At 42.5% G+C, this 20,883-nt stretch overlaps 1 protein-coding gene across 3 annotated transcripts in view; it reads right to left on the bottom strand.

The window, feature by feature from the left end:
* Positions 1-3,475: 3,475 nt before the first annotated feature.
* Positions 3,476-20,883, bottom strand: part of LOC131591495 (zinc finger protein 131-like) — a 70,024-nt gene continuing 52,616 nt past the window's right edge. For all 3 annotated transcript variants that reach the window (XM_058862275.1, XM_058862274.1, XM_058862273.1), the window contains 2 exons: positions 10,118-10,248; positions 3,476-7,716 (listed from right to left, as the gene is read on the bottom strand). In XM_058862275.1, coding sequence (XP_058718258.1) covers positions 7,057-7,716; positions 10,118-10,248 — 791 coding nt within the window. In that variant the 3' untranslated portion in view covers positions 3,476-7,056. The remainder of the gene's footprint in view (positions 7,717-10,117; positions 10,249-20,883) is intronic.

A 20,883-nucleotide genomic window follows, 5' to 3' on the forward strand; every position in this document is an offset into this window, starting at 1 on the left:
AGAAATCCACCTGCAGCCCCTGAAGGAGCCCATGCCAGAGCAGGCTGTGCCTGAAGTACTGATCTCATGGAAAGGGACCCACACTGGAGTAGGAGGAGTCCTCCCCTGAGGAAGAAGGAGAGCAAGAGATAATGTGAGAACTGACCGCAGCCCCATTTCCTGTCCCCTTGCACTGATGAGGGGGAGGAGGTAAAGAATTTGCATGTAAATTTAGGCCCAGAAAGAAAGGAGGGGTTGGGGGAAGGCATTTTAAGATTTAGTTTTTATTTTCTCACTATCCTACTTTGATTTGAATGATAATAAATTAAGCTAGTTTCCCCAAGTTCAGCTGTTTTTCCTGTGACAGTATTTGGTGAGTGATCTCCCCCTGCACTATAATGAAAGACCAGAGTCTTTCATTATATTTTCTCTCCCATGTCCACTTGAGGAGTGGAGTGATGGAGTAGCTTGGTGGGCACCTATTCAGCCAGGGTCAACCCATAACACCTTGGCAAAAGCTTTAAGACCCAATTGTGCTGGAAGAGCACCGGAATTATAAAACTCAGCACATACAGGTGTGGGGAGTCCATGCACATTCACAGCAAGCTGACAATGCACAGTGGCTCAGCCTCTGTTTCCCACAACAATCCATTGGCAGAATCTGATGAGGACCAGCCTGGAATGCTTGTCTGAGGCAGTACCACCTCCAGGGGCCAGATCTCCAACCGAGCAGGGGACATAGCCAGCCACCACTGGTGCTGTGGTTCCACCTCTGTACCTGAAAACTAGTTGCCTTCCCACTGCCTCCAGCCTTGGCTTTGCAGTGTCTCACTGCTTCTTTCAACCTTCCAGCAGTCTAAATCTGGGCAGAGGAGGCCTGCCTGGGATTTTAGTCCTCAGCACCACTGCAGCCCCTGCCAACCACCTGCCATCACTCTTCTCTTCATAAGATGGGGATTTGTCGCTGTTGGACACAAAATGATTCACACAGGCACAGCTCAATGTGTGATAGAAAAAAGAGAGCGATTTATTCTGTGGTTTCAGTATTTATAGATTCTTGACAACGACCAGGGATTGGATAGTTAGGTTACCACCTTCCCAATCACACTGGTCATGCAAAACGTCCATCAAAAGACATTTCTTGAATGGAATGTATAAACATCTATGCTTATAGTTACTTTCCTGGGAAAGTGGCTAGAAACTATGAAAACAAGATCAGAAGGTTTAATTCTCAGGGTGACAGGGATGGACCTCCCTGCCTCACCCCATCCCCCACTTGCCCAACTCCCAACACTCCAGCTGAGAGGGCTTGCAGTCCAGGCTAGGCAGCCACTGCAGCCATCTTTATTATGAAACCTTGGACAGCTTCGGCAGCGATGGGCTGCAATCCCATGACCAGTTATCACTTGCCAGGCACAGCTGCCTGCACACCATTTATACCCTCTGGGTCCTTGTACCCCTATTGAGAGACTGACAGCTATTCACGACCCTTCACAGAAGTAAAAGTGAACGCCATTTATTTCTATCTTTAGTACACCTTTTATAGGGTTCTACAGGGTCCGCAGGCTAAGCAAGTTACTATTGGCTAATACACACAGGTTTACATTTTTTCTCCTGTACACAAGGATATTGTTTTGCTTTACTCTTTCTTCTGCAGGAAAGTTTCAAGGACTTTAGCCTTTAATATCACGACTTATTCCAGAGGCTGGTTTGTGCAGACAGGCCTTTACTAATATATAAAATATTCTCTACATACCCCCACGTTAGAGACCCTCACCCTAAGATCTACATGCTGCATCCCCCTTTCCAGTTTTAGATCTTTTAATGGTACAAATTATTTCCTCAACAGGCCACCAAGCTCTCAAAAGAATTGGAAAGACAAGTCCCAGCAGAGATGTTTATAGATGTCAAAGTTCCAGTTAGGGAAGAAAGTATGAGGGAGCTGTGAGAGCATTACTCACATTGCATGCAAAGCTGTGGCCAGGATGCAAACACAGGCATGCTCCCACAGTTAGGTCCAGCCATGGCTGAAGCTTTACAAGATCTGATCTAGTGAGCTACAGCTTCTGTTGTACCTGCCTGAGCTACCAAGTGTTTAACAAGCTATAAATTATTTGTATTTTCATTGTAAACAGGTTGTTTTAATTTTAAAATGATTTTTTAGAAGCAAACACTACAGTTTAAGAAGGAAGTTGTTAGAAATAACAAAAAAAAATTCTAACTGCATGTTACATTTTCACAATAGTCCTTATAGAACAAATACTTCAGTCCTTAAAAGTAAGCAACCAAATTAAACATCTATTTGTTTCCTTATTCGAAATAATACTGTTACAGAATTTGTGTAAGAGATTACTATATTCTGCACCATTAGCTAATTATAAATTCCACTGCAAGCATGGAACAGTAGAAGCTGCATGATCCTCCTCTAGTGACCATCTCACACAGGACTGACATCCAATTCCATCCTCATAAGCCTGCAGATGGAAACATGCTTTTGCAACTGTTTTCAAAAAAAGCAGCTAATCCTTTCTTATATTGTATGAATAACTTAGCAGATCTCAAACTATTGATCAGCTCCCATTCCTCTCCCTGCCCTTCTTTCAGAAATAGCTTGTGGCATTTCATGAATATTGTATATAAATCCACAAGTTTCAATTTAATGTTCACTTTTTATTTTGTATCTAGACACACCTCACAGTTTTTTGTTCATTCCAACTTTTCTGTTTCTCACTGCCTAGACCCCAGTGCTTTAGCCAATTAGTTTCATTCAGCATAAATTCAAGCATTCACCTCATATGACACGGCCCACTGCAAGCACCAGACAACAAGTGCAGCTGCATGCTGCCTCATTGCAAGTTACAGACCAGTACCTGCATAACACTGGGCACTCTGGGGACCAGCAGTATATACTTATTTAAAGGGAAAAACTACTCCAATGGTGCATAAGTATATATTTTGGAGCGATCTGTATGTCTATACAGATATTTGTGGAAGAAAGAGGATGGCAAGGTGGCTGTTACGGAGGGCAACCAGAACTTCCAAGTCTCTCCAAGACTTCAGATTCTTCAAGTCAATCATCCGTCCCACAGTTGCAGTTGCTGTTGCAGTAAGGAGGCATGGGGGACTCCACGGGTAGAAGCAATTTGGGAAGGAAATTCTGGGGAAGAGTGTTGCCCTGAAAACTAAGACTTTTGATCTTGTTTACATAATCTCTAAGAACTTGCCCAGGACAGTGACTGTAAACATAGATTATGTATACATTCTTTCTGATACATGTCTTTTGATGGACGTCTCGCACGACCAGTGTGATTGGAAAGGTGGTAACCTAACTATCCAATCCCTGGTCATTGCCGAGAATCTATAAATACTGAAGTTGTAAGAATAAAACCAGTTTTTTCCCTGTCATATGGGAGCTGTGTCTGTGTGAATCATTGCGTGTCCTACAGCAACAGAAGAGGGGGTTGCAAAGGGAATCACTTTCCAGTGGAGTTATTACTTGAGGAGCCTTTCATCCTGTCTGTCTCGGTTCTAGAAGACAGGTGTCTGCTAGGGAGGGCAGGAGCCTCCCTTGGAATGAAAAAATGTAGACCCCCTCCCTCCAAATTATTACAATTCTGAAATCAAGGGGCTCTCAGGCAGAGATCTGGGGATAGGAATAACAGTTCTTTACTAATATAACCAGGCAAACAAACAACAATAACTACAGCATTAGCAAGAAAACAGAACCAGGGGCCCCGTGACAGCTTTCTCGGCTGAGACGGGATGGAGGAGAGGCTTTGCTTCACAAACCTCCTTGGGCAGTCAGTCCCGGTGCTACTGCAGGGCTCTGAGGAACAGTCGGCTGGAACAGCAGGGATGAGCAGAGATCCCGGCTCGGTGGTTGAGGTGGATCAGCAGCTCCGCGGCGGTGGCTGGCACTGCCACACGTCCCGGCAGGGCAGGGGGTGCGAGGCCACTAACGAAGAGGGAAGAAGGAGAAGAAGCAGCAGATCCGTCTGGCTGATGGCGAAATTCCCTTTTCCTCACCGCAACAGCTCCGCGCCCCAAAGTGTCCTTCTCTGAAGCTGAAGAAAGCCCGCCAAACTGTCCCCACCCCCCCTTTTCCTGCCCCTTCCCCCCTTGGGCTCAGACGAACTCTTTGTCTTCTCTCAAGCACTCACCAAGTACCCACAGTTAGGCTGTCCCCTCAATTAATGGGTAAAAATTCCAGTCAAGCCAGAACTAAAAAAAAAAAAAGACACCTAACCCCCAACACTGTCCCTCGGGGTGAGGAGAGGATTGGTCATGCCGCCACTGCATTCCCACCCAGGCTCAACAGAAGTCTGTAGAGGCAGCACTGGGCACAACAACAAAGCATCATTTCACTCCTACCAAATTTGTAAGCTGTTCTTAAAAAGGGGAGATAGAACAAAAAAATAGCCCAACTGTGCTTACCAAATTATAGCCCTGCTATCAATATCACCTAATTGCTCAATTTACATTGGACTTAAATTGCCTAAGTTAGTTTAATTAATTAGACACAACCAGATTGCTCCTTTAATTCCACTGATTCAGGTCTGGTGTCTATATGCATAAATGCCTAAAAATTTAGAGTTAGGCAGCTAAGCAAGTTACACCCCCTCCATGTTATCAAAATGCAGGCTTCTTATCAGAAGCCAGGTATAAATCCAATAGCTATCTTTTACTTTCATGATTAACATCAGGCCACATTCTTTCCTCTGCACATAATCTCATCCCATATTATCTGTATCTCAGAAAATACAAAACATCACAAAAAAAAGAATGCAAGTTATGTTAATGAAATAGTTTGAAATTTTAATTGAGATTCATGTTTGTTTTCCAACAGTTTCTCCAAGGCTAGCTATGATGAAACACAACAATCATTTTGAATGATACTAAATAAAAGCACTAATCTCAAAAAATAATTTTGCATTTGGAGAAGACTGAATAGAAAAGCCTGATTTTAAGCAAGATCTACAGGAATACCAAGAGCATTAGGGAACATCCTTGCAAAAAACCCTCCCTTTCCTTAGGGCTTTGAAAACAAAGTTTTTCAGAAGTAGGGAGGCACTTCTAATCTCAAGGCAATAATTGAAAATTGGAAGTTCTTAGCATCCTTAAACATAGAGCCAGACAAGTATTTTCTAAACAAACTTGAGATTAATAGGTCATTACTATAAAGTTATTAAAATTATATATTCTTGACACTGGGATTGGGCACTGTAATTGACAGTCACTCAGTTGTTCCTAATTCACCGGATTAAGCAAATAATGCAATATTTAATGGATGCTATTGTTTTGTTGTCTAATACTGATAAAAATATTTACACTTCTACTTTTCAATTCACATTTTAGCATTCATACCAATGGCTTTTACTTTTAGTACGTCTTTGTGTCAAGTGTCAGAATTTTATTAAAAAATGTTAGGAACTGGATACCATATAGACAAGCCTTCCCTATATGTTTAAAAACATTCCTTTTCAAAAATGACAATTTATAAAAGAAGAGTCTGCTAGTAGCTTTCTTCCAGCTTATGTTTGCCACAGATTTTACTGAGCTTTTCCTAATTTAAAATATCCCTTTTAGAGTGTCCTGCTGCCTCAACATGGAATCTATTTCCTCCCTCATCCCCTCTTAAATTTAATGAAACCAAAACCCTAAATCAGTAGCTGACAAAGCAAAAATATAAACCGCTATAACATTATCTGCATTGCCTTTTATTGAACTAGGTTGAACACTTTAGGAGCTTTATGGAAATTTCACCTCTGTCAAAAAGGCACAGTATTTTTGTGCTCTGAGACCTCCAGCAACAATGTTTTTTCCCCAGCCCGAAAGTTAGGGACTGCTGTTAGGAAACAGCAAACAAACAGTGTGTTGGAATCCAAAATAAGTCTCTATGAGTCCCTCATAGAGAGAAAAGAATTAAAATATATTAAACCACATAGACATGAAGAGTGTAGGTTTTAGTTTTAAGTAAGTTCTAATATAGCTTAAATGCCTTAAGAGTCTGTGTTAGCTTGTGGAAAGCCTTATTACCAGTTTAAAGTTCAGTGATAATACCCTTCACAGATTCAACTTAGCTCTAGACATAATAAAAATATAGCTTGCATTCTTAGATAGAACAAACAGAATTATTCACGTAAACAGATAATATCCTATATGTAAGATTTAGGTAAAAAGAACACTGCTTTTGCATGTTAGAATTAAGCTTGGATTGGTGTAGAAAGTTTGTTTTAGAACCATGTTTTTAGCTAATTGGATGATTTACAAGTTTAATCCCCTGTACTGGGGATCTCACACACACACACACACACACACACACACACACACACACACCGGAAGAAGAAGAAGAAGAAGAACAGGAGCACCATCATCACCAAGAAGAAGTTCTGCAACTGCTTCTGTGGCCCAGGACAACAGAACTCCACGCCGAGAAGCTGATGCCCAGAACATCGAGACTTTATACCAGAGCTGCTGCTCAGAATTCGGGACTTTATGCCAAAGCTTTTAGCAAGGACTTTAATTCTCTGAATTCTTTGCCTTCAAGACTGATGCTTTTATACAATAAATATCTTTCTAGCAACCAACAACTGCTCATGTCTCCTTGAGACCCGGCAATCCCCTTGAATCCCCATTGAATCATCAACAAGTTTGCCCAGAAAATTCACAGATATCTGATTATCCACTTACATTAGAACCCACCAGATTTTACTGATTCTTCTGCCACAGACACCCTGCAAATCTATAACAAGAGTTTGCTTCTATAGAAAGAGGAAAAGAGGCAAAGTTACTCTTACATATACCCAGGGGTGATGCAAATGATACAAGCTATTCATTATCAAAATCGTAACAAAGTTGTGGTGGTTTCTGTTCCATGGCATTACATGAATGGTAAAGTTATTTTTCACATATGAGAGGTTTAGTTGTACATGAAGGAAACTAACTTTGGTCCACTTGCTTCCTAAGGACAGCATATTGGAAAGGTGACCACTGACCATTGGTTCAAAAACCAATGTAAAAGCTAGCAAAAATAATTGGGTACTTAATTCCTAAAGCTGCACAGTGTGGTTATTTGTCCTAGTTATCCACCTTTTCATTCTGTGTGTCCACTAATTGATGAGTTTTTAAGTTTTCAGCTTGTTCATGATCTTCCATATCTGCATCATCTACTTGACTTGTTTCATTTTCTTCTGCTTCTTGATCAACACTTTCATATTCTACTTGTTCAAGATCTGTTCCATCTATAAATTCTTCCTGTACTTCTTCCATCTGTATTTGATTTACATGCCCAACATGCAATTGCTCCACATGAACTTCAGCACCTTGTTCAGTCCGAATGTGTTCAACTTCTAAATAACTAATTTGCACCTGTTCTTGCAGTTCCTCCATCTGTGTGCCTTTCACTTGATTGTCCTGTATGAGATCCTGGTGCATCTGTTCCACAGTTACCTGTGCAGGATCCACTTGTACCTGAATTACTGGTAGGACATGGACTTGCTCTACTTGTTCTATTATAGTCATTGATGTTACTGGTTCAGCTTCCATAGCTTCCACTGGAAGAATCTCTTCTGTCACTATTCGTTCTGAAATATTGTGCATGTCTTTGAGATGCCTTCTCAACTCACTGCCTTGCATAAACCACAAATCACATAAGGTACAGTGGTTGGGTTTGTCACCAGTGTGTATTACCAAATGATTTTTAAATTGATCCCAGCTGTTAAACATGCTGTTACAAACCTGGAACAAAAGATACAGTGTGTTAAACAGTGCCAACAGAAATATAACAAATTATAGTGCCTATTTCAGATCATGGCTTCACATAACGTAGCTTCTTGCTACTTGGATTAAAAAAACCCACCATGTATGTTAGAGGTAAAAGCTGAGAAGTCAGCTTCAAATGAACAGAAGACCTGGTATTTATTTATTTTTAAGATACAGTGTGCCATTTTGAGTTGTGCATACAGAGGATACATACAAAATTAATGAGTCAATACAGCATGCAAAAGCTTTCTTATTTTAACTTTATGTGAAATTCACATACAGATTCACACCCCAATAAATGTCTGATGCTAGAATTTTGAGTGGAAATCTATTTATGTGATATATGATCAAAGTGCAATTCAAACTGTTCTTTTACTGAAGTTCTAGATGCAGTTCTAATAGTCTACTTTTACTTATCAGTTTTCATTTGTTCATGGCATTGTAAGATTTACCTGGATAGACTAAACTCTCACATTTTGCCATTTCAAAAAAAATATTTGAGCGATTTTAGCAGATAAAAATCTCTTAAAACTCCATCTTTTTAAGTCTCTTCCAGCTAAAAGTACTGCTCTGACTGCAGACATACTATTTTCACAAAGCACATGAGCACACTTCCTTCCCTTCAGCTGGCAGTGAGGTAAGTAGCTTGAAAACAATACACAGACTGCAGAAATTAATGAGGTGCCAGGGTAGAAGAGAGAGAAGAATGGGGTAGAGTCAGGCTTGGAATAAAGAAAGGGGGTTTTGTCCACACAAGTGCTCTTGGCTTCAGAAAGAAGCAAAGAACATGCATTTCACTGTTGGAACCCCTTCCCTGTTGGCAAATAATTTTGAAACAGAATGTTCCTTCTCCTCAATTTACAGCAACAGCACAAAAGGATGATAGAGTATCTGACAGGGATTAAATCAAGGAACAGGTCTGTGTAATGGAGCTGAATATCCCCATTTTGCTGTTGAAATCTTAAAACCACATTTGTGATGCTAGTAACATGCTTTTTGTATATGTGTGTCCCTTAGGCTCATGCTTTAGAAAGAAGTTGCACACACAGACTTCTTAAAATACTAACCTTATTGATAAGCATTCCAAATTAATTAGTAATACATAAAGATAATGACTATCAGTAATGCCCAAGTACATAATTACTGTTCTTGAGATGTGGAGCCTAATTCAATACTCAAGGCATTCACTGAAGAGCACCAAAAGTGCTCATCAAGCACATGCAATTTTGTTTTTTCCTTCCTGTTCAGTGAGCCAAGATTTTATTTATTGAACACTATTCAAATTCAGTTCTAAAGAGAAAAAAAACCAAGAAGAATTTATCCAAGAATTCTTGTAGTTGCTGCAGGCTGAAATAACACTAACCCACATTCACAGTTATCTGTAATAAAGCAAGCTACAAGGTGAAGTAATTAAATCAAAGGGTCACAAAGACAGAACAGTATCTTCAATGAAGCTACTAGGTACAATTTTGCATTATATAGTAGTTGTCATGTTCAAAACAAACTTATCTTTAAGACAAAGGCGTGCTCCCAAGAATTAACTTCAGTCTAGCATAACAACTAAGCAATGCCACAGCATTGGTGAAACTTCTGATTAAATGATGAATTTATTCACCTCCTGCAGTATTTGCTGCTTTCTGTGAATAAGATCACTCTTTTTTTGAACAAATAATGCCAATATCCAACATTTTTCTTTACTACATGACCCAATTTAACCTCAAACCACAGCAATTCTGTGAACTGAATTAGGTGAGAGCCTTATTTGAGACTGTCACAGTAGTGGGACAGCAAAATGGTAAATAAAAATGCTACAACCAACCTCAGCTCTCATATTTTATAGCTTTTCAGAATCAACTTTTAAAAGCTAAGTAATATTCTTCTGAACAGCTTTTCACATGTCAGTTGTATAGTGACCAAGTACCCTAGCTATCCATCTACAGCATTTATATTTGCTTAAAAGACATTACGGATTGTCATCATAAGTAGAAATGACTTTCCAGACAGTCAGTATATTTGTATTAAACAAAAAAATAATAAATTAGGAAATAAAATAGTAGTTTGTATTTTGGACTTCAGTGAAGCATGCTCACAAGCACGAAAGGCCTAGGTCTGTGCATCAAGAAGCAGAAAGATCAGTAAGATGTGGATGAACACTTACCTACTCACAAGAATCTAAGTGATTAACTATTATGAAGCTCCATATCAGTAATTTCATATTTTAAATGGAACTACTTAGATATAAGAATTTACCTTCATATCATGGTTGAATGCAACCTTTATAATGTATTTTGCTAAAAATAGTTCTTGGAGACAAAAGTCCACTCTTACTCCCCCCCTCAGCTCAGGAAGGGTCTAGCCTCAGACTTCTATTACCCACCTGACATTCATACAGCTTCTTTCTTCCCTTTTTAGCTCCAGCTCCAGACTGACAGGCTGTCAGGTGACATTTGAGTGTACTATTCCTAGCAAAATGTTCATGGCAGTTTGGACATTCAAATGGTTTTTCACCTGTTAAGACAGACACAGGGATTTGTAAGTGTATAAAACCAGCTAATTTTTGGTCAGCTCTTCCTTTTGTGTAGTTTGATAAATATGCTGTAAAGATGTGCCCAACTGGACTATTCTACAGAAGAAAAAGACATTCTATGTAAATTTTATGCAAATAAAATTGCAAAAACTTAATGTGGAGTCATAACTTTCATTTATAAAAACAAAGCAAACTGAACAAAACAAAACCCAGACATGATAAAGTAACATAATTACTGGCCTGTATCAGGAATAGTGTGGCCAGCAGGACAAGGGAAGTCATTCTTCCCCTGTACTTGGCACTTGTGAGGCTGCACCTTGAGTACTGCGTCCAGTTCTGGGCCTCTCAGTTTAGATAGAACGTTGAGACGCTTGAGCACGTCCAGAGGAGGGCAACAAGGCTGGTAAGGGGCTTGGAACACAAGCCCTATGAGGAGTGACTGAGGGAGCTGGAGTTGTTTAGCCTGGAGGAGACTCAGAGGTGACCTTATCACTCTCTACAACTTCCTGAAAGGAGGTTATAGTCAGGTGGGGGTCGGTCTCTTTCTCCAGGCAACAACTGACAGAACTAGAGGACACAGTCTTAAGCTGTGCTAAGGGAAATATAGTTTGGATATTAGGAAAAAGTTTTTTACAGAAAGGGTGATAAAGTATTGGAATGGTTTGCCTGGGAAGGTGGTAGAGTCACCATCCCTGGATGTGTTTAAAAAAAGACTGGATGTGAACTTGGTGCCATGGTCTAGTTGAGGTGTTAGGGCTGGGTTAGACTCAATGATCTTGAAGGTCTCTTCCAACCTAGTGATTCTGTGATTCTGTAATTCCCAGCGTCATTTAAGGTATATTCAGGTTTTATGAAAGTTAGATTATTATTCTGATGAAATAGCCTTAAGAAACAGAAGCTATTTCTCTCTTTTCACCTGATAATAACAGTTAAAGACTCAACATTAGTATATACAAAGTGACACATTAAAGAAGGAGGTATTTAAAGAATACAAAGTTTTATTTTCAAGAACAATGACAGCTTATGCTTGAGAGCTGAAACAAAGCTCCAGAAAAAGAAGTTGGAACAGAATGACCATGAAGTAACAATGCATTGGTATTAAAACAAACCAAGCCGAGAAACTTTAATTCAAAGTAGTATACTGTTATTACCATCATCAAATAGTAACAAAGAAGAACTGCTGTCTCTGTTTACTATTTTCATCATGTACAAATGTGGGTGCGGAGGAGCCTGCTGAGCCCAAGATCCTGGCTCTCCCCTGGAGACAAGATACTTCTCTGTAAGAGAGAGACAATGTATAGCTCCCAGGGATCTTTGAGTTAGATATGTTAAACTGTTGTGCCCCATTGGTGTTCCCCCCTGCTGTCCCACCCCGATACATGTATCTTGGGCTCCCCCCGCCCCTCTCCTCCCCTATAAATATCCCGGGTTTTCCCCTGTTCGGGAGATTAGCTGTTGCTGGCACCCTTCGCCAAAGCTCTGCCTGAATAAAGGTTTGTGCTTAGCAGAACGCTGGACCAGCTTTCTCGTCCCTGCTTCCCGTGTCGCCTGCCCGCCGCCGCTGAGCCGAGCTGGAATCACTCGCCTGCCCGAAGCTGCTCACACGCGCTTTGGCCCAGCCCTTTTCAAAGCTGCTTCTCTAGAAAAGTCGCGGCGTTCCGGCCTTTCTGTCACCGCGGCATACAAATACAATGAAATTCAAGGAAATTATAGTACAAAAAATTAGTAACAGTGTGTTTCTTCTAAGTCTGATAATTAATCTGTGGAGGTACTGATACCAACATCACTATTGAAACAAACTATTTAATGAACTCCAAAAGAGGCTGAGACATTTCATTGAGTAACATAAGAATCTATTGTAGCTCGATTCAGTTTAAAAGCCTACATTTTCAGGGATGTAGTAATTATTGACAACTGAGATGGAAAGCAAATAAACCTGTATTTTAAAAAAGATATTCAGCAGCATTTAACTAACTTTTCAAAAGTAATCCACAAGTAGCCTATAATTTTCACTTATACACCCAAAGGCCACAGAAAAATGATAAATGGAGGAAACATCCCCCTTAATGGTTAAAAAAGGCTACATTTTTGGAAACTTTCATACAGGTAATGCAGAGTATGCTGAACTACCAGGTCTCACAGATCAAAAATCACAGACATTGTACGAGCAACTGAATACATTGGTGAGCCTAAAGAATATCCCAGGAGGTGATCCCAAGAAATAAAAAACTGGACAAAGAAGAGAAGAGATTGGCATGGCTGAGTGGGTAACTGCTGGTCAAACTAAAGGGAAAGAAGGAAATGCACAGGCAGTGGAAACAAGGACAGCTATCCTGGGAAGAATATAGAGATGGAGTTTAGTTGTGTAGGGATGGGGTGAGGAAGGCCAAGGTGAAGCTTGAACTGAACCTGGCAAGGGACACAAAGAATAACAGGAAGGGCTTCTACAGGTCTGTCAGCCAGAAAAGGAAAGTCAAAGGTGTTACCCCCTGATAAACAGTGCTGGAAAACTGGTAACACTGGACAAGGAGAAGGCTGAGGTACTGTACAGTTTTTTTGACTCAGTCTTCAATGCCAACCTCTCTGCCCACACCTGTCAAATGGATGGACAGCAGGACAGGGACTGGGGAAGCAAAGTCCCTCCCAATCCAAGATCAGGCTCCTGACCACCTGAGGAACCTGAATGCACATAAGTCCATGGGACCTGATATAAATGCATACCAGTCCCGAGGGAACTGGCTGATGTAGTTGCCAAGCAACTCTCCATGATATCTGAAAAGCCATGACAGTCAGGTGAAGTCCCAGGTGACTGGAAAAAGGGAAACAGTCCCCATCTTAAAAAACAGTAGAAAGGAAGACCCTGGGAACCACCGCCCTGTCAGCTTCACCTCTGTGCCTGGGAAGATCATGGAACAGATCCTCCAGGAAGCTCTACAAAGGCACATGGAGGTGATTCAGGACAGCAAGCATAGCTTCATCAAGGGCAAGTCCTGCCTGACCAACCCAGTGACCTCATCTGATGGAGTGACTCCATCAGTGGACAAAGGAAGGACTACAGATGTCCTTTCTGTGGACTTCTGTAAAGCCTTTGACGTGGAGCCCTACAACATCCTTCTCTAAATTAGAGAGAGATAGATTTGATGGGTAGACTCTTAGATGGGTAAGAAAGTGGTTGGATGGTTGTTGTGGTTTGACACTTGCTAAATGTCAGGTACCCACGAAAGCCATTCACTTACCTTTTCGTGCTACAGTTGGGCAGAGGAGAAGGAAAAAAATTAACGAAGGATTCATGAGTTAAGGACTGGGAGAAAAGCACTCTAAGGGCAAAACAAGTTCAAATTTAAAGGTATAAAGTAAATTTATTATTAACAGAGTTAGAGGAAGATAATGAGATGTAAAATAAGCCTTTAAAAAACTTTTTCCTCCTAGTCCTTCTCTCTTTTCCACTGGTAGCGCAGGGAGACAGGGTGTGGGGGTCTTGGTCAGTTTGTCATTCAAGACCTTTTTTTTTTGTTCACTCAGAGGGAGGAGTCTTTTCTCTGCTATGCTGTGGAGTCCCTCCCATGGGCAAACGGTCTTCCCAAAACTGTTGTGGCATGGGTCACTTGTCCATGGGGTGCAGTCTTTTAAGACTAGGCTGCTTTAGTTTGTAAGCAAGGGTCTTTTTGCCCTATCTCTGGAAGCAGGGGCCCTCTCTCTTTATTTGGGTTTCTTACCGGATAACAGCTTTCTCTGGTATCCACCCGCTTCAGCGTGAGCACTTTTCTCATGGGCTACGAGTGGATTCTGCATTTCCTGTGGACTTCATGCATTACAGGGGGACAGTTTGTTTCACCATAGTCTTCACTACGGCTTTTAGAGGAATTTTGGCTCCGACGCTTGGACCACCTCTTCCCCCTCTTTCTTTTCCACTGACCTTGGTGCCGCCATGTTTTTTCCTCACATGTCCTCACTTCCTCTTCTTCTCTGACTAGAAGAAAAATTGCTGCTTGTGGGTACCATTGCCAACAAGTTTCACTAATTTAAAGATTCCTGCAGGATCCCACAGCACCGAGAAGTTGATTTCATCCAGGTTCCGCACTGGAGAATCGCTTGCCATGTTTTTGCCATCGGCCACGTGGCCCCACTGCCACCATGTGGGCAGTGGCGACTGCCGTGGTGCTGGCGTTATTTAATGCCTTTCTTCAGGTGGGGTGCCGGGAAGGAGAAGCCACCACCGCCACCCCTGTCCTTTTGTCCATGGGAAATTGAAAGAGGAATTGGAAAGGAAGGACACATTTGTAGCCTTTGGAAATGGCTTCTCTCAAACATGAGGGCAAGATATCCATTTAAGGATGATCTTGTGAAATCCCCAGGGAAGTGGACCACTGCAGATGAAAGTATTCAGTACTTGACAGAACTAGCAGTGCTGGAAGTCTTCTATAGTGATCTGAAGAATGACAGTGTCTCTAAAGATCCAGAGGATGTCCCTTGTACACTCGCCATGTGAACAAAGGTGGTTCAAGGCACTCCTACATCATATTCCAGCAGCTTGGTAGCACTGTATTATCCGCAAATGGATACACCAGCTGTAGAGGTGGCATCCTCCTGGTTCCAAAATGTAGAAAAAACTCTGGGTACTCCCTCATCCCTATGAGCCAGTATCCCAACTTTTAGGGGCAGCCCAAGAGATTGCTCCTCTCCAACCCCAGTCAGAAGGATGGGAAGCCCCAAGAACAGGCCACGTAATGAACTTTGGTTCTTTCTGTGCAACCAGGGGGAGGACATGAGGAAGTGGGATGGTGAATCCACCTTTAAGCTAAAAGTCTGTGTCTGTGAACTGAGAGGGAAGAGACCTGTTCCGAAGGGGCTGCCTAAGAAGACAGTGTAGTTGCCACAGAGAGAGCAGAAGACAATTAGAGATCTCCCAGATATAAGAGAACTAAAACAATTTCCTACAGCCCTGATGAGGGAACTTCTGATCTGGCATCGCAAAGATCAGATAGTGAATATTCTGGCCAGGAACAGGAATAGAGGGTCCCTGCCTTCAGCCAGGAGGAAGAAAAGAGATGACAGGGTATACTGGACTTTGTGGATTAGATGGTCTGGCACATTGGATCCACAGAAGTATAAAGCTTTAGTAGATACAGGCGCACTGATGCCATCAAGGCACTAGCGTGCAGAACCTATCTGGATCTCTGGAGTGACAGGGGGATACCAAGAGTTGTCTGTAATAGAGACTGAGGTGAGCTTAACAGGGGACAGATGGCAAAAGCACCCCATTGTGACTGGCCCAGAGACCCCGTGTATCCTTGGCATTGACTACCTCAGCAGATGGTACTTCAAGGATCCAAAAGGGTATCAATGGGCTTTTGGTATAGCTACAGTGAATACAGAGAAGATCAGTTATCCACCCTGCCTGGCCTCTCAGAAGATCCCTTCATTGTAGGATTGCTGCAGGTAGAAGACCAACAAGTACCAGTTGCTACCAGGGCAGTGCACTGGAAGCAGTATCGCACAAACTGAGACTGTAACTCCTATCCAAGAACTAATTTGTTGACTGGAGAGCCAAGGAGTAACCAGCAGAACCCGCTCACACTTCAACAGCCCCATATGGCCTGTGCAGAAGTCAAATGGGGAATGAAGGCTGACAGTAGACTATTAGGGCCTGAATGAAGTCATGCCACCTAAAAGTGCTGCTGTACCAGACATGTTGGAACTCCAATATCAGCTGGAGTCAAAAGCAGCCAAATGGTATGCCACAACTGACATCGGTAATGCATTTTTCTCAGTCCCTCTGGAGGCAGAGTGCAGACCACAATTTGCTTTCACCTGGAAAGGTGTCCAATACACCTGGAACTGACTTCCCCAGGGGTGGAAACAGTCCCATCACCTGCCATGGCCTGATCCAGACTGCCCTGGAACAGGCTGGAGCTCCAGAATACCTACAATATATTGATGATATTGTGTGGGGCAATTGCGATAGATTGGCATTTAAGAAAAAAAAGTAGGAAACACCTATGGTTTCTTATTGTGATAAACAGAGACCCTTTTGTTCAACTAAACATGCAGATATGATACTCTGTAATGCTATGTTCTGTAAAATCAAGATTATATTGAAGGTTGTTACTGATGTTTGCATAATTATTATGGCCTTGCCAAGATTCCTTGAATTCCAGAAAGTTACTGAGCTAAGCCTTTAAAGAGAACAGTGAAAAAAAGTCAAGAAGATACGGCAGAGAAAGACCCCCCTAAACCAATGGAGACGCATGCGCAGAGACACCCGAGAAAGGTGTCTTAGTTTAGGGCAAATTAGGAAGGAAAACTCCAAATGGGGATTTCCCCAGGGAAATGCCCCTCCCCACTTCTTGGTCGGGGAAAAGAGAAAAAAAAATTCTTTGGAGAGAAGTGGAAAAAGCTGTTTATTTAACAGAAATTGAGTAATATTAAATAATAAAACCTTTCGTTGTTCGATGGGATGGCAAATCTAGGAAGAAAAGTCCTTTTCTTGTGGTGAACGGCTCGCTCAGTTTCTTATCAGTCCTTCCAGCGCTGGAAAGTGCCGAGGCCCAGGCTCCGGTGGGCCACAGGCGTGAGCTCCCGGGGTTTGGCTGAGTGTTCACTCCAGAGCAGGCTTGCACAGATCCAAGAAAATTGGAAAAAAAACAAAGGTCCAGGGAACTCCTCTGCCTCAGCTAGCTAAAACTAACTAAAAACCAGAGAGAAGCTCTGTCCCGCTGTCTCTCCGTGCTGCAGACACCACAGTCCAGGAGCGAGATGTGTGGGAGTGATGTTTTCTTTAACACAAACTGCGTGCTTCTTCTTCCCCTCTCTTGCTCTCAAAGCCAGTCTTAAAGGTGCAGAACTTAATATATAACATAAACCAGATGATTGGGGATACCAGTATCATAAAGTCACCCCAGGACAAAAGGACACATCGTCGGAGAGCCGGACCGATTAAAAGGGGACGCACGGAAAACAGAAGCACGGCAGTGGCGAAGCGGGATAGCTTCCCGGCCGTCCAGCGCTGTTATTTTGCTTATTGCTCGCTTGCTATAATTAATAAAATCCTTCTTAATTAAGTCATATCACTCTCTTTGAGTGAATTTATAACAATTTGGTGCCCCGTGACTCGGATGCAATCTGTAGGACAGATTCTCGGCACTTCCGGGAGGCGCCCCGCTAAGATTTAGCGGCCTGGGGGGGGCCCGGTTCCTGCCTCGATTGCACCGATGAACCTAAAATTAAGGCAATAAGCAAAAGGGAGACCGGTCGACCCCTTAAATTCTGTGCACAGAGTCCGGACGAAGACGCGGGACGCGTGAGTATAACGGGGAGCCGTTCAGTCGGGGTCGGGATCCCAGAGTGTGGCGAAGTGTGTGTGTGTGCGTGAGAGGGGGACTGGTAGCCGGATTCCCCAAGCGAAAGCGGACCCTCTATCAGTGCGGTTCCCATTGGCCCGCGAGGGCCTGGGCCACGAATGAGGGGAAGCAAAAGGAATTGTGTGATTTGAAGGCACTCCGGAGGAATGGGACAGGGGAAGAGCAAGACTCCTGTACCTGTTAAACTACCACCGGTACCTAAAGATAGTCCGTTGGGTTTTATACTAGATAATTGGGAACATTTCCCAGGGACAGAAAATAAAGATAGGGCAAAAATGATTCACTATTGTGTAGAAATATGGGGAGGAAAGGAAATTTCAAAGAATGTATTTTGGCCTATATTTGGATCAACCGAAGAGTGGGTTAAACAAAAGTTAAATTCCTGGGTAAAAACAAAGATCCCCTTTAGCCCAGAGGAAAGTGCTTATGCAAAGATCTGGGTAGAAAATCCCGAGGTTTTTATATTTAAATTGACAGAGAATTCGGGGGAGGGGAAGGGAAAGAAAAAGAAACCCCGAAAAGAAGATACTTTGATAATCCCCCCCCCTCCATTTGTACCACCACCACCACCACGAGCCCCTCCCCCTCCCCCTCTGAATCCCGAGGAGGAGGATTTAGATATGCCAGACATGCCAGAGGTGGGGCCTGTTACCAGGAATAGAGCCAGAAGGAAACAGGAGAACCTATTCCCATTAAGAGAGATGCCAATGGGTGGCCCCCAAGCTGGAATAGAATTTATATCTGTCCCTCTTAGCTCAGGGGATGTCAGAGACTTCAAAAAGGAGATAGGGCATTTGCTGGAAGATCCATTGAGGGTTGCAGAAAGAGTTGATCAATTCTTAGGACCCAATATATACACATGGGAGGAATTACAATCTATCCTGAATATTTTATTTACGGCAGAAGAGAAAAACATTATTAGAAGGGAAGGCATGCGCATCTCGGATGCTCAGCATGTCCAGGGACCACTGGCAGATGTAAAATGGCCCCTCCAAAATCCCCATTGGGATCATCAGAATCCAGCCCACAGAGTACACATGCAGGATTTGAGGACTATTATAATTCAAGGAATTAGGGAGGCAGTCCCAAGGGGTCATAATATCAATAAAGCATTCAATGAGAGGCAAAAGAAAGATGAAACTCCTACGGAATGGTTGGAAAGGCTAAGAAAGAATTTTCAACTATATTCCGGAATGGATCCAGACACCCAATTGGGACAAGCACTGCTTAAAGCACAATTTGTAGCAAAATCCTCGGAGGATATTCAGAGAAAGATAGAAAAATTGGATGGGTGGCAAGACAGGGGTTTGGATGAGCTTTTGAGGGAGGCCCAAAAAGTGTATGTTAGGAGAGAAGAGGAGGCTCAGAAGCGGCAATTTAAGATGATGGTGGCTGCTGTAAGAGAGGGTAGAGATCAAACCTGGAAAGAGAAACAACAGAGACCGATCAGAGATTCAAAGGAAAGACAGAACACTAAAGCTTGTTTTTACTGCGGAAAGAAAGGACACTTTAAGAGAGAATGTAGGGTGAGGATCCAGAATGAAAAGATGTTCAAAGAAGACTAGGGGTGTCAGGGGCTCTTTATTATAGGGACCAAAAAACACCAGAAAGAGCCCTTGATAAAGTTAAAAGTGGGTCCCCAGCACCAAGAAATAACATTCTTGGTAGATACTGGAGCTGAGAGATCAACCATTCAGTTTTTACCTAAAGGATGTAGTATATCCAAAGAAACTGCCACAGTAGTGGGGGCAAAGGGGGAACCCTTTGAAGTGGGGGTTATTAAAGATGTGATGATAGAATCAGAATCAAAAATCGGGTTGGGAAATTTTTTGTTAGTACCAGAAGCAGATTATAATTTGTTGGGACGGGATTTAATTATTGAATTGGGAATACATTTAGATATAGTTGATAAGGAGTGGAGGATAAGACTATGCCCTTTAAGAGTAGAAGATGAAGACAAAATAAACCCAGAAGTGTAGTATACACCTGAGAGTGTGGGGCAGTTGAAGATAACCCCATTCTCGGTCACTATTAAAAACCCAGAAATCCCAGTCAGAATAAAACAATATCCCTTGTCACTTGAGGGACGAAGAGGGTTGAAACCAGAAATTGATAGATGGTTAAGTAAGGGACTATTAGAACCATGTATGTCACCTTTTAACACACCCATACTGCCAGTAAAGAAGCCAGATGGGACTTATCGTTTGGTACAAGATTTAAGAGAAATTAACAAACGCACAGTGGCACGGTTCCCCGTAGTTGCAAACCCGTATACATTATTAAGCAAACTGGGACCTGACAGTCTGTGGTATAGTGTTATAGATTTAAACGATGCATTCTGGGCCTGCCCTCTTGATGAGGCTAGTCGAGATTATTTTGCATTTGAATGGGAAGATCCAGACACGGGGAGGAGACAACAACTGAGATGGACAGTACTGCCCCAGGGATTCACAGAATCCCCCAATTTGTTTGGGCAAGCATTAGAGCAGATTTTACAGGATTATCAGACAGACCCAGGAGTGACCTTGATACAATACGTGGATGATTTGCTTTTAGCTGTGTCTTAGTTTAGGGCAAATTAGGGAGGAAAACTCCAAATGGGGATTTCCCCAGGGAAATGCCCCTCCCCACTTCTTGGTCGGGGAAAAGAGAAAAAAAAATTCTTTGGAGAGAAGTGGAAAAAGCTGTTTATTTAACAGAAATTGAGTAATATTAAATAATAAAACCTCTTGTTGTTCGATGGGATGGCAAATCTAGGAAGAAAAGTCCTTTTCTTGTGGTGAACGGCTCGCTCAGTTTCTTATCAGTCCTTCCGGCGCTGGAAAGTGCTGAGGCCCAGGCTCTGGTGGGCCACAGGCGTGAGCTCCCGGGGTTTGGCTGAGTGTTCACTCCAGAGCAGGCTTGCACAGATCCAAGAAAAGGAGAAAACAAAGGTCCAGGGAACTCCTCTGCCTCAGCTAGCTAAAACTAACTAAAAACCAGAGAGAAGCTCTGTCCCGCTGTCTGGCCGTGCTGCAGACACCACAGTCCAGGAGCGAGATGTGTGGGAGTGATGTTTTTCTTTAACACAAACTGCGCGCTTCTTCTTCCCCCTCTCTTGCTCTCAAAGCCAGTCTTAAAGGTGCAGAACTTAATATATAACATAAACCAGACGATTGGGGATACCAGTAGCATAAAGTCACCCCAGGACAAGCTGGGAAAGAGGAAGAAGACGTAAGGAGAGAGAGTATTAAATTGTTAAATTTCCTGGGTTTA

This window comes from Poecile atricapillus, chromosome W (assembly GCF_030490865.1).
Source record: "Poecile atricapillus isolate bPoeAtr1 chromosome W, bPoeAtr1.hap1, whole genome shotgun sequence".
Taxonomy (NCBI): domain Eukaryota; kingdom Metazoa; phylum Chordata; class Aves; order Passeriformes; family Paridae; genus Poecile; species Poecile atricapillus.